Below are 12,431 nucleotides of genomic sequence, written 5' to 3' on the forward strand. Positions count from 1 at the left end.
ACCATAGTCTATTCAAATTCAGTAAGAAGACTTGGAAAGGTTTTACTCTCTTGGATTAAATTTATGAAGAGGAGTTTAATTAAAAGTAAGGGTAGTAAGAGAAGAAGTTGGGAACAGCTGAAATAAGGTAAATTGCAGGCAGCACAGGTCATTTCTAAGGGTGGGAGAGAAAAAGTGTAGTTAAACTAGTGTGAAGTGAGCTGTAGGCAAAAGGATATTCACACAAAAAAAAAGGCAAAAAGAAACCTGTGTTAGGAGAGCAAAAGCTTACAAACTCTAGCAGGTTAAATAGGAAATCAGCAGGGGGCCAGAGCGGAAATTCCTTGAAAACAGCTTTCTACTATCATATACTTTATAGATTCTCTGGAACTTGCTGAAGAGTCTGTTGGATTGTCTTCAGAGGAGAGTTTCAAAAAAGCAAAATAAATGAATTGAATCGGCATTTACTGCAAAAGTAGCGCATTATTCTTTATAGGGATCAAGGAGAAGTGCTCACAGAAGAGGCTTTTAGGGAAAAAAATGGTAATGTACACAGCAACAAACCTCCATAAACAGGTACCAGAGCCGGGAACACCTTTGTAAAGTTGATGAGCAATTGCTAATCATGATGTGTAGTCTGTTGCTTCATTTAACCTTGCTCTCAGCAGAAGAGGTGGTGACATGCAGTACACTGTAATGCACGGTCTTAGAAAGACTATTGCTGATTAGTGGGTCCAGCAAAGGGGCAGCAATCATAGAAGTAACTGGATTGTTAGAGGTGTAACCATTATACATTGTAGAAAAATTGACTTGCCTTTTAAAGAGGAAAGTCAGGCCTCAGGTTAGAGGGATTTGAAGGTGTTACAGAGGTAACCAGAGAAATAAATCAGAGAATTAATAAATCCCTCCTTTTCTGTGGGAAAGGAGACTAATCAGTGGGGTTCTTGAGTTTGAAAAGGTGATGGGAGAAAGTACACACCACTCTATAGGTTTCTGTTGTGTCACAGCACTACAGTGTAGCCAAGTGTAAAGCCAGTGAAAAGAGTTTTCTTCATGCTGTGCATAAATAAGCATCTTGCTTATTACCACAGGATATTGTGGAGATAAATGTATACCTTTCACAAAGGTTCAGTGAAACTCAAGTACCATAGCTTCACTGAGCACACCCCTTTGTGCCTTAAATTTTTGTTGATAACTTTTAGAGGCAGAAAGGCTGTGGAAGAACAACTTATAAAGGTGTTTTCTAAATGTCCACTGTTACCAAATGTTGGAAGCAGTATTCCGGGCAAGACAGACTTCTGTTCTTATTAAAAAAGGAGTTACTTTTAAAGTCCTCCCTTATATTCCACAGAAAGATTGGTTAGCTGATGACAGCAACCCTTTCTGGCCTTAAAATTAGTAACAAGAGCACAGTATCATGTGCTTTGCTGTCTTTAATAATAAATTAACAACTGTGGGCCTGTTGGTTTTCTTTTTGTAATGTCTGCTTTTACTGGTTGAAAAAGAGGATTGACAAGTAGAAGTATGGAAGTCAAAAAGAAGTATGAATACTTTTCAGATTTGGGAAGTGCTCAAGTTGTTAGGATTGTCCATTAAAGCAGCAGAACAGAACTGTGGTGGGTTGCTGTGTTCTGTATGTATGTAGAATCAGTATAGCATGTAAAGCATTTTTTCAAGAACTTCACTTCTAGTCATAAAAGTGCTTTTTAAACTAACAGCTTTCTTCTGCTCAGTAGGATGTGATTTGTTGGAAGTGTATATTGACCTGGAACCAACAAGGAGATGACTAAGTAGGAGGAAAATGGTTTTAACATGCCTCTGCTTTGCCAAGGAATATGGAAACAATAACAGATTTGTCAAGTCTGTGGGTGAGCTAGCCTTGTAGTGATATATGATATTTCTCTATGCACAACATACTTGGTGTATTGGGTTGTGTTTTTTTGTTGTTTTTTTTTCTAAAGCACCATTTGGGAGCTGAAATGTGAATCTTTGTCCCAGTTGCTGTTTATCACCTTCATGGGCATGCTGTTTACTGATCAGATGTATCCCCAGGAGGTGGGAGATGTTGACTTCTCTTCATCGTGGCAGGCACATAATAGGGTCTGTCGTCTTATTTGGTTTATGGTGTAATTTGATAGCCAAGACTATGCATGCTTGGCAGTTGTCAAAGTGCGTTTGGTCCATGCACTAAAGCTCTGCAGTAGTCCTCTCATTTCCTTATTGTTTCTTCCCCACCCTGAGCCATGACATTCTCCATGCTGCCTTTCCATACAACGCTGGGGTATGTTGCATCATTCATGTGCCAAGCAGTCTCTTCTTGAGGTTTCAAACAATTCGAAGATGATTCCTGGTGGAATCATCTTCGGATTCCACCTTCCTTTTTTGGAAGTGAACCAACAGCTTGAAAAATGAGTATTCAGTTTAATAAATTAAATAGTAATAAATTTAGTTTAATAAATTAATAAATACTAATAAATTCAGTTTAATAAATTAAATTATGTACTGTTTTCTTGCTTTTAAGAGCAGAACCACGCTCTTGGGGTGCGGGGAATGACAATCACATGGATGAAACCAGGTATACTATTTCCTTAGTGAAGAAGAGGTAGTAGCTCAGCACTTAGCTGCTCTAACATGCACTGGTTACCAGGTCCAGGTTCTGACTGTTTCGGGAGTGTGGCTGAACCGCTCAGTGACCTGTGTCTCTCCTCATTTTGGCACTTGTAAGAGTGATCTAATATATATTTTGTTGCAACAGATATGATCTCATATCCTCTTACAAACCATGTGTAAACCAGTCACTGAGACATGGTCCTGTTCAGTTGGGAGTTCAAAGAGTGGGACAAGGCTTTAAGAAGGAAACAGTCATTTTAAAGGGAGTAGTTGTTTAGTAATACCTGCCAGTTCCCAGTGCTGGCTGTCTCTCTTAGCGTGAGCAAAAATGGTGGGTCAGCTTTTTGGCAATGGGAATTTCTGCCAGGTGGAGAGCTGGATGGCCTTTTCCATGCTGTTATTTACTGTGCTCTTTCCTTTCTTGCAAGCTGAAACTCTTAAGCTGTTTTTTTCCTCTGGCATTGTCAGCATGAGTCCAGAGGTCTTTGGAGAAGCTAATTCCTTTGGCTTCTCCCTACTTCATCACCCAAAACAATACCATAGTCTATCTTCAAGCAGCATATGCTGTTTGTTTTTTATCGCTACTCCAAACATTTGTACTGGATTGTATTTCTACTTCTGCTGTCTTAGGAAGGAATTCCAGCTGAACAGTTAATGTCTCCCTTCACTTGAATTAATGTTTTTCTGGATAGTGAATTAGAGGTTCCTTACAGTTTATTAATTTTGCTTTTAGCATTATGTAAGCTGTACAAGGTTGTAAGTACATAATATAAATTTGATTAGTGTTTTCCTTTATAGCTCATTTTACAGTCCTTGGCCTATTTCACTTCTAAATTCTTATAAGCAGCATAAGTTGGCCAAAATACACACTTCATGTTAATTAAATCTCTTAAATGGAGTCTAATTTTCTTCCTACTCTTGAAGCTGGTGAGAGATTAGTAATAAAAGGCAATTAGTTGGTTGATAGCATCATGTATTTGATCAGTGCAGAAAGTGCAAAACCGCCTCAGGTGCACGGTGAACTCTTCATTCCTACGTGAACATCCAACATGTTAAAAGTTGACATCGTTATTTGAACATTTATCCTGACAAGATAATTTCAGAACTAACAAGCAAAGGAAACACTAGAGCATGGAACATACACATTTTTAAATAGTCTAATTTCCTTCAGTGGGTTTGCCCCCATCAAAGTTTTGTACTTCAGCTGAAAGTAGGCTGGAAAGATCTGCAGCTAAAATTGCTGGGCTTAAGATTTTTGTTTGAGATGATTCTTTCTAAAACATAAAACCCGATTCACTAATATACAGGGGTTTGAGACTAAACAGTGAAGTGTCTCGTTTCCTCTCCTGACCTCTTGACTCAGGCAGTGCTGTCATAGTGGGCAACAAGTCATTAAAACAAAATTACCTTTTTTCTTCTTAAGATGAGGAAAGAGAAGGGTTTGTGCAAAGGGTAATTGAGAGCATCCTGAAAGAATAAAATGTTGAGTGTTGATGAAAAGTAAACAACTTCGTTGTATCTGATGAAGTTGCTGTGTCCTGGTTTTGTTTTGAAGTCTATCTGAGTGTATTTTCAAAGAGGTTTAACTTTCTCAAATTCATAAGATGCATCTGACTTACATCTCGGTTTCTATCACGTTCTTGCGTTTTGGCAAGAACTCTGTCACCAGTTGTAGCTTCCAATAGGCATGGGGGCTGTCCAAAATAGTTTCCATTTCCCACTGAGGTACGTTCTTAGAAGAACTTTTCCAACCCAAATAACTGGCATTTATTACTTTTTAATTGCTTAGTGTGATATTTGCTTACATTTGCTGGTTTAATGTCTTTTCCTGTCTGTAAACTGAGAGTCCCAAAGGGCACATGCGAGCAGTCACTAAATTCAGTTTACATAGCTTGACGGATGTTTTGGGAAAGGCAGATTGTGCGTATGTGCTGTTTGTCACAGATGGTGTCCCAACAAGAAAAAAGTTGTGCTAATGCTGAAGGAAAATGGAAAGGAAGTAAGTAAATGAAATAGCAAAAAAAAGGATGGCCTTAGAGTTTAGCATATTTTTTTTTCCAGCAGCCTTAGAGAATGCGGTCAGTATGGCACACGTATGCTTGAGCTCAGCAAAGGTTCTCAAGTTGCTCTATGAACCCAACAAACAATGGGCAGGAGAAACTTCTCTGGGCAGTTTTGCTGCTTTGGATATTACCTGTGTCCTAGTTTTAAGTCTAATTCCAAAATCTTAATTAAAAAAAAAAAAGCATGTTGCTAATCTTTGAGATAGTAATGAAAAATCTGTGAAGATGAAAGTGTTTTGAGTTTTAAAAAAGGCAGTGTAGGCAAAACACGGCTATTTCACCTCTACTAATTTAACTTAGGTGGATTGTTTTTTCATTCAGGCTTGTTTTGGGGCATCAGTGAATTTTTAGGGCTTTGGTTTTGACAGCATGATTCTAGTGAAAATAGTTTGAGTCCCTAGCCTATATGAGAATGCAGATCTCAACTCCTTCCCCTTCTGACATACATAAATGAGGAGCAGGTTCATTTTTCACAGTTTAGGATTGTTTGTGGAGGAGAAGAAACAGGACTTGGTTTACACACTGTATTGCTGAAAACCAAGCTGATGTGCATTATGGACCTGCATTTAGATTCTGTGTCTAAGTTCTTTCAAGGAGGGCTAAGCTGTATGGCAAACTGGTATTTGCGCTGTTGTAAATCCAAAACATCCATAAATCTTCAATCCTGCCCTTCTCACTTTAAGCTTTCACTGGACTATTACATTCCTGAAGTCTATTCAGCAGCCTAAGATCCTGAATTAACTTTATATGGAGTAATGAAAAACTGTCTTCGGGTTTGTTTGGCCTGCAGCTCAGCTGGTTACATGAACTGTCAGATTAACTCTGGTCCTTCCCTTGCCTTGTAGGACTTCTCAGTGGGCAGACCTCTCCGACCAACACCAAACTGGAAAAGCTGGACCCCCAGCAGGTGCTGCAGCTGTGTCTCCGGTACCAGGATCATCTTCACCAGTGTGCAGAAGCTGTCGCCTTTGATCAGAATGCACTTGTGAAGCGGATCAAAGAGGTACTGCCTGCAGTGTGCCTGCTTCTGGTGGGGAAGGGCTCAGGGCATCAGCTTGGCCATCTTGTGCTGTGAATGCAGGTGCTTGCTGTAGATTGGCCCTGGGTCACTTGCAGCAGTCCACGTCACAGTAAACCCTGTAGAGAAACTTTGTGGGTGCGTATATCAGGCAAAGTTTCCTGGCTTTCATTGTGGTTACTATTAGGTGGTGTGTTTGTTAGTGATGCTGTATGATTCCTGGCCATAAATAGGAGCAGTTCCTCTGGTATGGCAAGTATTCCAAGTAATTGGTGGAGAAGTAAAAGATGACTGGAATTATAAAGGTAACATTTCTTATCTAGGTCTTTATAGCATACATTTTATTATGTTTCATGGTTAGGCTTTAATTTAAGAAAAGAAGTGGTTATTTTAAATTCCAATACGGTTCTTTAATGTATATGTAGAGCTAGACTCGTTTTCAAAGCCCATAATATGGTGTATCTTCTCTGATCTGTATGGAAAAAAGATCTTTCTGTGCTGCTGTTTTTAGCACTAAACTATCGTCTGAAAATCACTGATCTGCTTAAATATTTAATAATACTGTTGGGAAGGAGATGAATTCCTGGAGTGAGCATCCTGCAATTGGATTGTCTTTCTCATGTGTAACTACTGATGTTGGAAGCAGTAAGATGGCTGGCAGTTTTGGTGGGGGGTTGGTGTTTTTTGGTGTTTTTTAGTTGCTTTTGTTGTTGGCGGTGTTGTTTTTTATTTAAGTCAAGACAGACTGGTATGAGAGGAGATGCTGCTCAAGAATGTTTTCTCACATGCTCCCAGTTGTACAAAAGTACAAATACCTTTCGGTATCAAAAGAAAAATTGTCGAGCAGGTGGTTAATTTTTATTCATGCAGTATAAGCGATGACCTTGATTCGTTGTTGCTCCATTGGCTTAGACTTGAGAAAATCCCACATGACAAACTGGATAATAAATTTGATTCATGGGCTGTTTTGAGAAGCTGCTGTCATCATGGAGTTTTAAGTCCAAACTAACGTGGGAGCCATTAAAAAGGCCTTTTTACTTTGGTGTATCAAGATCTGAGGCCAGCTATTACACAAGATATAAAGATATTTGCAGATGTTGGTGACTCAGATCACACAATCTCGGAAATGGGATTTAATTGCCAGCCTAATGACAGGTACTGCATTAATCCAAGAAGGTTGTAGTTCTTTTGGCTGTTAAAGTGTGAGAGGGGATATTGACATGATTTAAAGTCACAGTAGACGCCACCAGTGCAGTCTGCATTGGTTGGATTTGCCTTGTGTAGGTCAAGTGGCTATAGTGGTATCTTCTTCTAGGTCGTAACACTTATGTTTTTGGGGCTTTTTTCATGTAAAATAAATAAAATGAGGATACTGGTATTGTCATGGTAGTCTTTATAACAGACTCCTTTCTGACAAAGTGAAGGAGAAATAGGCAACTCTCTAACACAGGCAACTGAGAAGTCAGTTGGGACGTGGGTTTTTTTTTTTTTGGTCACAGTACTTAAGTAATTTCAGATGGTTCCAGTCCCTCTGCCAGATCTGGTGGGTTTTTACTGTTCATGTTCTTAACAATTTTTCAGTGTTTTTCTTGCATTGGCTGTTCTGCGTGTGTGTTCTGGAGGAGCTGGGTGGGATCATTCTTTCCAGATTGGTTGGGCTCTCCTTGGTGCACTAAATTGAACTGCTGTTGACAGTTGTTGACAACAAAGGGTACAGCTGAACTAGAGCAGGGTATGTCTCTCCTTACAAGTGTAGACAAAGGAAATTGCATTTGGCTGCACCAATTGTCAGCAGTGATTTAGCTTCGCCTTGTAGGCAAAGTTTTGACTGTTGGTAAAGGGTAAAAAAATGAAGGAGAAAATTAAGTGTTTTGTGAAAAGCATAATGTGTGCGTGAGCTGGACAGTAAATTCTTCTACCCTTGTTTTAGGATTTCCCTTTTTCTTTCTTTAACACTGTAAACATTTAAGTTTTTTTCTTTTGATAATGCTTACCAATTGACTGTGCTTTTAACTTTCCTGCAACATGTTGGTGAGCTTCAGTCCCTGATTTCCTACCACTTGTCTAAGGTATGTTCACTTTTCAGGATCACTGACTGTATTCGGTGCAGTTAATAGTCCTACTGTATAGTATGCTACAGTCATACTACTTGCAGCCAGGATTCTTTTTTTTAGTCTTTCCTTGTCTCAGAGCAAATATCTTCTGCTCATTGTCTGTGTGGCCAGAGAAGAAGTTTCCTGGCCAAAACTTAAAAGTACTGCTGTAAATTTACTAGTTCTCAATAACTCATAATTAACTGTGATGGTTTGTAAATCAGCACACAATCTGAATTAAAATGGTTCTTAATAGGAAGGAGAATAAGCTAAGGAAAACAACAACATTGCATGACAGCAGTTACTGCAGATCTAAATAGACCCATCTGTGCATTCTTTTACTTTGGGGACCAAAACAGTCTAGCTTTGCTCTCCATCCCATTTCCTACTTCAGCCAGAATTTCTTTGCAGTGTATTGGCTACATCCCTGTCTGCTCCTAAATGTAGAACCCATGTGGCTTCCAGGTTGCTGTGACTGCTCTCTCTCAGGAAGAAATACATTTACCCAAGCATTTCCTTGAAGGGGAAAGAACTGAAGGTATGATTGAAGGTAGTTCACTCAACTGCGTTTCTTCAGCAGTTACAACTACTTCACAGAATCATAGACTGGTTAGAGTTGGAAGCTCATCTAGTTCCAACCCCTCTGCCATGGGCAGGGACAACTTCCGCTAGACCAGGCTGCTAAAAGCCCCATCCAGCCTGGCCTTGAAAAATTCCAAGTTGAACTTGAACACTTGTACCTGAAGTATTGGTTTTGGAAGGGAATGACTTTTATGACAATAGGCTTTGTCTTCACTGCCAAAAAAAGAGATGTGTTTGCATCTTTTTAAGGAAAAATAGTCACTATATATTAAATATTATGTTTCATATTAATTTTTTGGCAGCTGACTCACTGTATGTTGCAATACTGCATTAATTCCAGGACCACTGAAATGTTTAGGATTCCTTTTAATTTTTTCTCCTTATCAGTTAAAAAACAACAGAACAGCAATTTGGTACTTACGTCTGTGTTAATCTAGGGTTATGGCATCTCACAAAATTTGACAGTTTTCAAGAAAAAAGCCTGTGTGCAGCATTTTCTGGGTAATTTGTCTATGCTTTGGTATTTTGTAGGATGAAGATTTCTAGCTTATTGGATGAATCACCACATTACTGGCTTCTGAGAGCATTCTGTTCAGATGGGTGTGGGAATGGGATCTAGTCTGTCTCCTGATGGTATGTTGGACCCCTGTGAGCTTGCGTATGCTAGGAAAAAGGTGCATTTTTAAAACTCAGTAGATGTGCTCTAAAATGCTAAGGTATAAAAGGCAACTTTAGCTGGTTAACAGGCTAAACTGATTTTACACTTACCTGTACCTTGAAGCTTTTACCACAGAGGGTTTCATGATGGGGACGGAGTTGGTGACACGCCTTATGGAGAATGTGATACTTTAGGCTAAAAATCACAGGCGTGAACCATGACTTGCTAAGCAGGGATAAAAGAGTCTCAGACTGCTTATTCTTGGGTGTTGTATGTAAAAAAAATAATAATAAATAATCTTCAGTGTCTGTCAGCATAAGCTCAACTCAACTGCAGTGTTTGTTTCTGTGGTGAGGTTAGGGTCCTATCTGTAGTTGGGTCTTTACTTGTGAAATCCCACGGTTGTCTCTGGCATGACAGTGCTGTAGGTCTGCATCAAAACTAGTTGGAAGTTTTGAGCAACTTCAGCTGCTGCTGGGTTTATGAGAGATGCATGTGCAGTCTTTGGCAGGAGTGTCTGCCTCAGTTTTGCAATGTGTAAAATGTAGGGCTTCTGTTGAGTAGTTTCAAGGCAAACATTGACCAGCACTAACTATAGTAGGGTATGACTTTGACGAAAGAAGGAAATAATGCAGGGAGAGAGAGCTACTTTACATGATGCCCTCATCAGTGGAGGGTATCTGTTTTGGGTAGCCGGGAGAGAATTTAGAGAGTCATCTCCTAGGGAATGATGAATAACAGGGAATGGGAAACATAGACAAGTTAAAGCCTGGGGAGCAGAGCTAAATTTTCAGAAAGAGCCTATGATTTTGTGTGCCTCAAATTGTCTAGTTTCAGTGTCTTAAAGAAAATTTTTCATGCACAAGGTGCTAAGCTTCTCAAAAATTGCATCTTGATCTGAAGCTGAGTATCCAAAAATTACTAGTCACACTTGAAAATTTAGGCCAAGCTTCTTTATAAGAAAGCCAAAGGGAAACTGCAGGCCATCTAAGTTCCTTTCAAATAAGCTTTGCATGAAAAGATCTTCAAATTTTCTTATTAGATTTCTAGTACTGGCAAAGGGGATGTGCTACTCTAAGTATCTCGCGTACCTTTAAAGGCAACTGTAGCTCCTAGATAAACTGTGCTTAAAATGTATTTGAAAGTGGATTACAGGGAGGGCTTTTATGCTTTGCCCTAAAAACAAATACTGATGCAGTGGTATCTGTAGCTTTTGTTGCCCTAGGAGTCTCAGACTGACAATTTTGAAAACAGAACCCATTTTACAATACAAAATGAAACTTAAACTGTCTCAGTCTAAGCTGACACACACCTACGGGGAACACTCCCCACACAAACACTCTTTCAAATAGAGTAAACATTACTTTTATATTCTTAACTATTCTTAATAGTTAAACAACTCTTTTCCAGGTAGGCATTAATATCAGTAATTGGTTTGCATATAGCAAATTACAGTGTATGGCTTGTTTCATACCTGTGAATTCCTGTATGGGAATAGCTCATTATTTTGAACAAGAATTCCAGGATGTGTATGGATTTTTATTTTTTATAAATATAAAACTCTTTATTTTTTTATTTGTTAGTTTTTTTCTTTTTTTTTTTCCTTTACCAGCTTACTGCAAAAAGTCATTGTAATAGGTATGGTAACTACATACTGCTAGTATATAGTTAAGACATCCAAAAATACATCCCTTAATATTTGGCAAGTAAATAACTTGTGAAGTCATAGCACATTCATGTTTCCCAATAGGTTTCAGCTGTTTATATTTATGGATAGGAGTTTAAATCCTTATTTTCTATAAGCAACAAGTCTAGTGCGTTTGACAGACTAACAAGAAAAGCATTTTTATGCACCAGCATTGTAAACAATCACATTGTAGCTTATCCCATGCATTTAAACTCATAAACTGTGATTCAGCCATTCATGTCACCACGTGTGTGAAATAAAACATGCCCAGCAATTTGGGGATTTAGGAATTTCAATTTATTTTATGTGACTGCCTTGTGGCTTTTTGACCTTTATTGCAACTGTGTTGTTTCTGTGACATGCAGCGTTTGTTTTATTGAAGAGACCTGTCACCTAGTGGCAAAGTGTGCTGGGGAATGTGGCCTGCAGAGGTCATGAAGATGGTTTTGTTACAGCTCAAGGGAAGGATGGGTTTGCTATGGGCAGGGCTTATGGCTTTGAACCCTTATTGTTAGAGGCTGGCAGTGGTAGGCATAGCTTCTAAAGATTTGCCATTCCCTGGTGAAAATTAAAGGACAAAGTACCTTGAAGGGGGTGATAAAGGGAAAAGGTGTTTAAGTGTGGGAAGCTGTTCCATCACCAGGAATAAATGAATCCTGGGCCAGAAACCTTAGGAGAACATCGCGTGACTGGGGAACTACGTTGATGCAGTGCGTGATCCCAGTAACCAAGGCAGCAGTTAACAGAGAATCAGTAGACTTGGGGTACTAATCTGCTGCAAGTACTCATACTTTCTACTGAGTGATATTTCACAGTCACTCTTAAGTCCATTGCTCTCTGAGCAGAAAGATTTGGAGTGTCTGGGGTTCATCCCGTGCTTCAGTCAGTTAACCAGTGTCTCTTCAGAGAATGGACTCGAAGAGGAAGCTTCTGTTTTGGAGGTGTTTTGCTGGTCTTTGGTTTTGTTTTTAGTACTCTGCTGAGTGAGATGTTTATTGCCATTACTGCTCATTATGGTTTCCCTGTAGGTAGTATCGGAGCTGAGTTTCCAAAACTATTTGTGAAACCTGTTTTCAGCAGACTTGCCCCGAGAACAACACACCTTCTGACTAAACTGACTTAGGCTAGTGAAATACAAATGGCCAGAGTGCTTCTTCAACTTCAGGTCTTCAAGATACATGTGCTCATATGGATCAGACTGCTAAGTTACCTTTCATCCTATTAAAGTGGAGGGCTCAGAGGATCCAAAGTAAGCCTGTTATATAAAGCCTGGCAAAAGCGAAAATGGAGTTGTTTTTAGTTTTGACACACATATAAAGACTTTCCAGATGACACCATATTAACTTGCAAGTGCAATTGAGCCTTTTGGTACACTGACTTAAATTAGCAATGCCCCAAATGCCAGGAAAGAGAATTCCTTGGAGTGTAGTATTTCTGAAATTGGGAACAGCCTGGCTTGAAGTGCAACTTGTGTTTTCACAGGATTTAATGCCATGCTGCCATGCCTTTTTAGAGAAGCTAAGGAACTTAGTGTTCTGTAAAGAAACTAGTACCAGTCTTTGGCATCTTGGAATTATGAGATTGATGAGGACTGGGGTCATTTATCAGGCTCTTTTTCTCCTTTCTTCTATGATGAAGTGCTGTTTGCAAAGACTGGAATCTTAACAGGCACCATCATGCATAAATAAATGTGCGTGGTTGTTAAGCTGGAAACTACATTCATGTCCTTGAGTTCATTTTG

General features: G+C 39.2%; 1 protein-coding gene and 1 long non-coding RNA gene across 3 annotated transcripts in view; both read left to right on the forward strand.

Moving 5' to 3' along the window:
* Window positions 1-12,431, forward strand: part of LOC134172126 (uncharacterized) — a 447,287-nt gene that overhangs the window by 412,461 nt on the left and 22,395 nt on the right. The window lies entirely within an intron of this gene.
* The window catches only part of BORCS5 (BLOC-1 related complex subunit 5), a 67,237-nt gene that overhangs the window by 40,003 nt on the left and 14,803 nt on the right, over window positions 1-12,431 (forward strand). For both annotated transcript variants that reach the window (XR_009967841.1, XM_062634971.1), the window contains exon 3: window positions 5,498-5,655. Coding sequence is in view for 1 of the 2 variants with exons in the window: in XM_062634971.1 (XP_062490955.1) it covers window positions 5,498-5,655 (158 nt within the window). In the remaining variant the exon portion in view is untranslated. The remainder of the gene's footprint in view (window positions 1-5,497; window positions 5,656-12,431) is intronic.

Source organism: Pezoporus occidentalis, unplaced genomic scaffold (assembly GCF_034315485.1).
Source record: "Pezoporus occidentalis ecotype Australia unplaced genomic scaffold, CSIRO_AGI_Poc_V1 ctg44, whole genome shotgun sequence".
Classification (NCBI taxonomy): domain Eukaryota; kingdom Metazoa; phylum Chordata; class Aves; order Psittaciformes; family Psittacidae; genus Pezoporus; species Pezoporus occidentalis.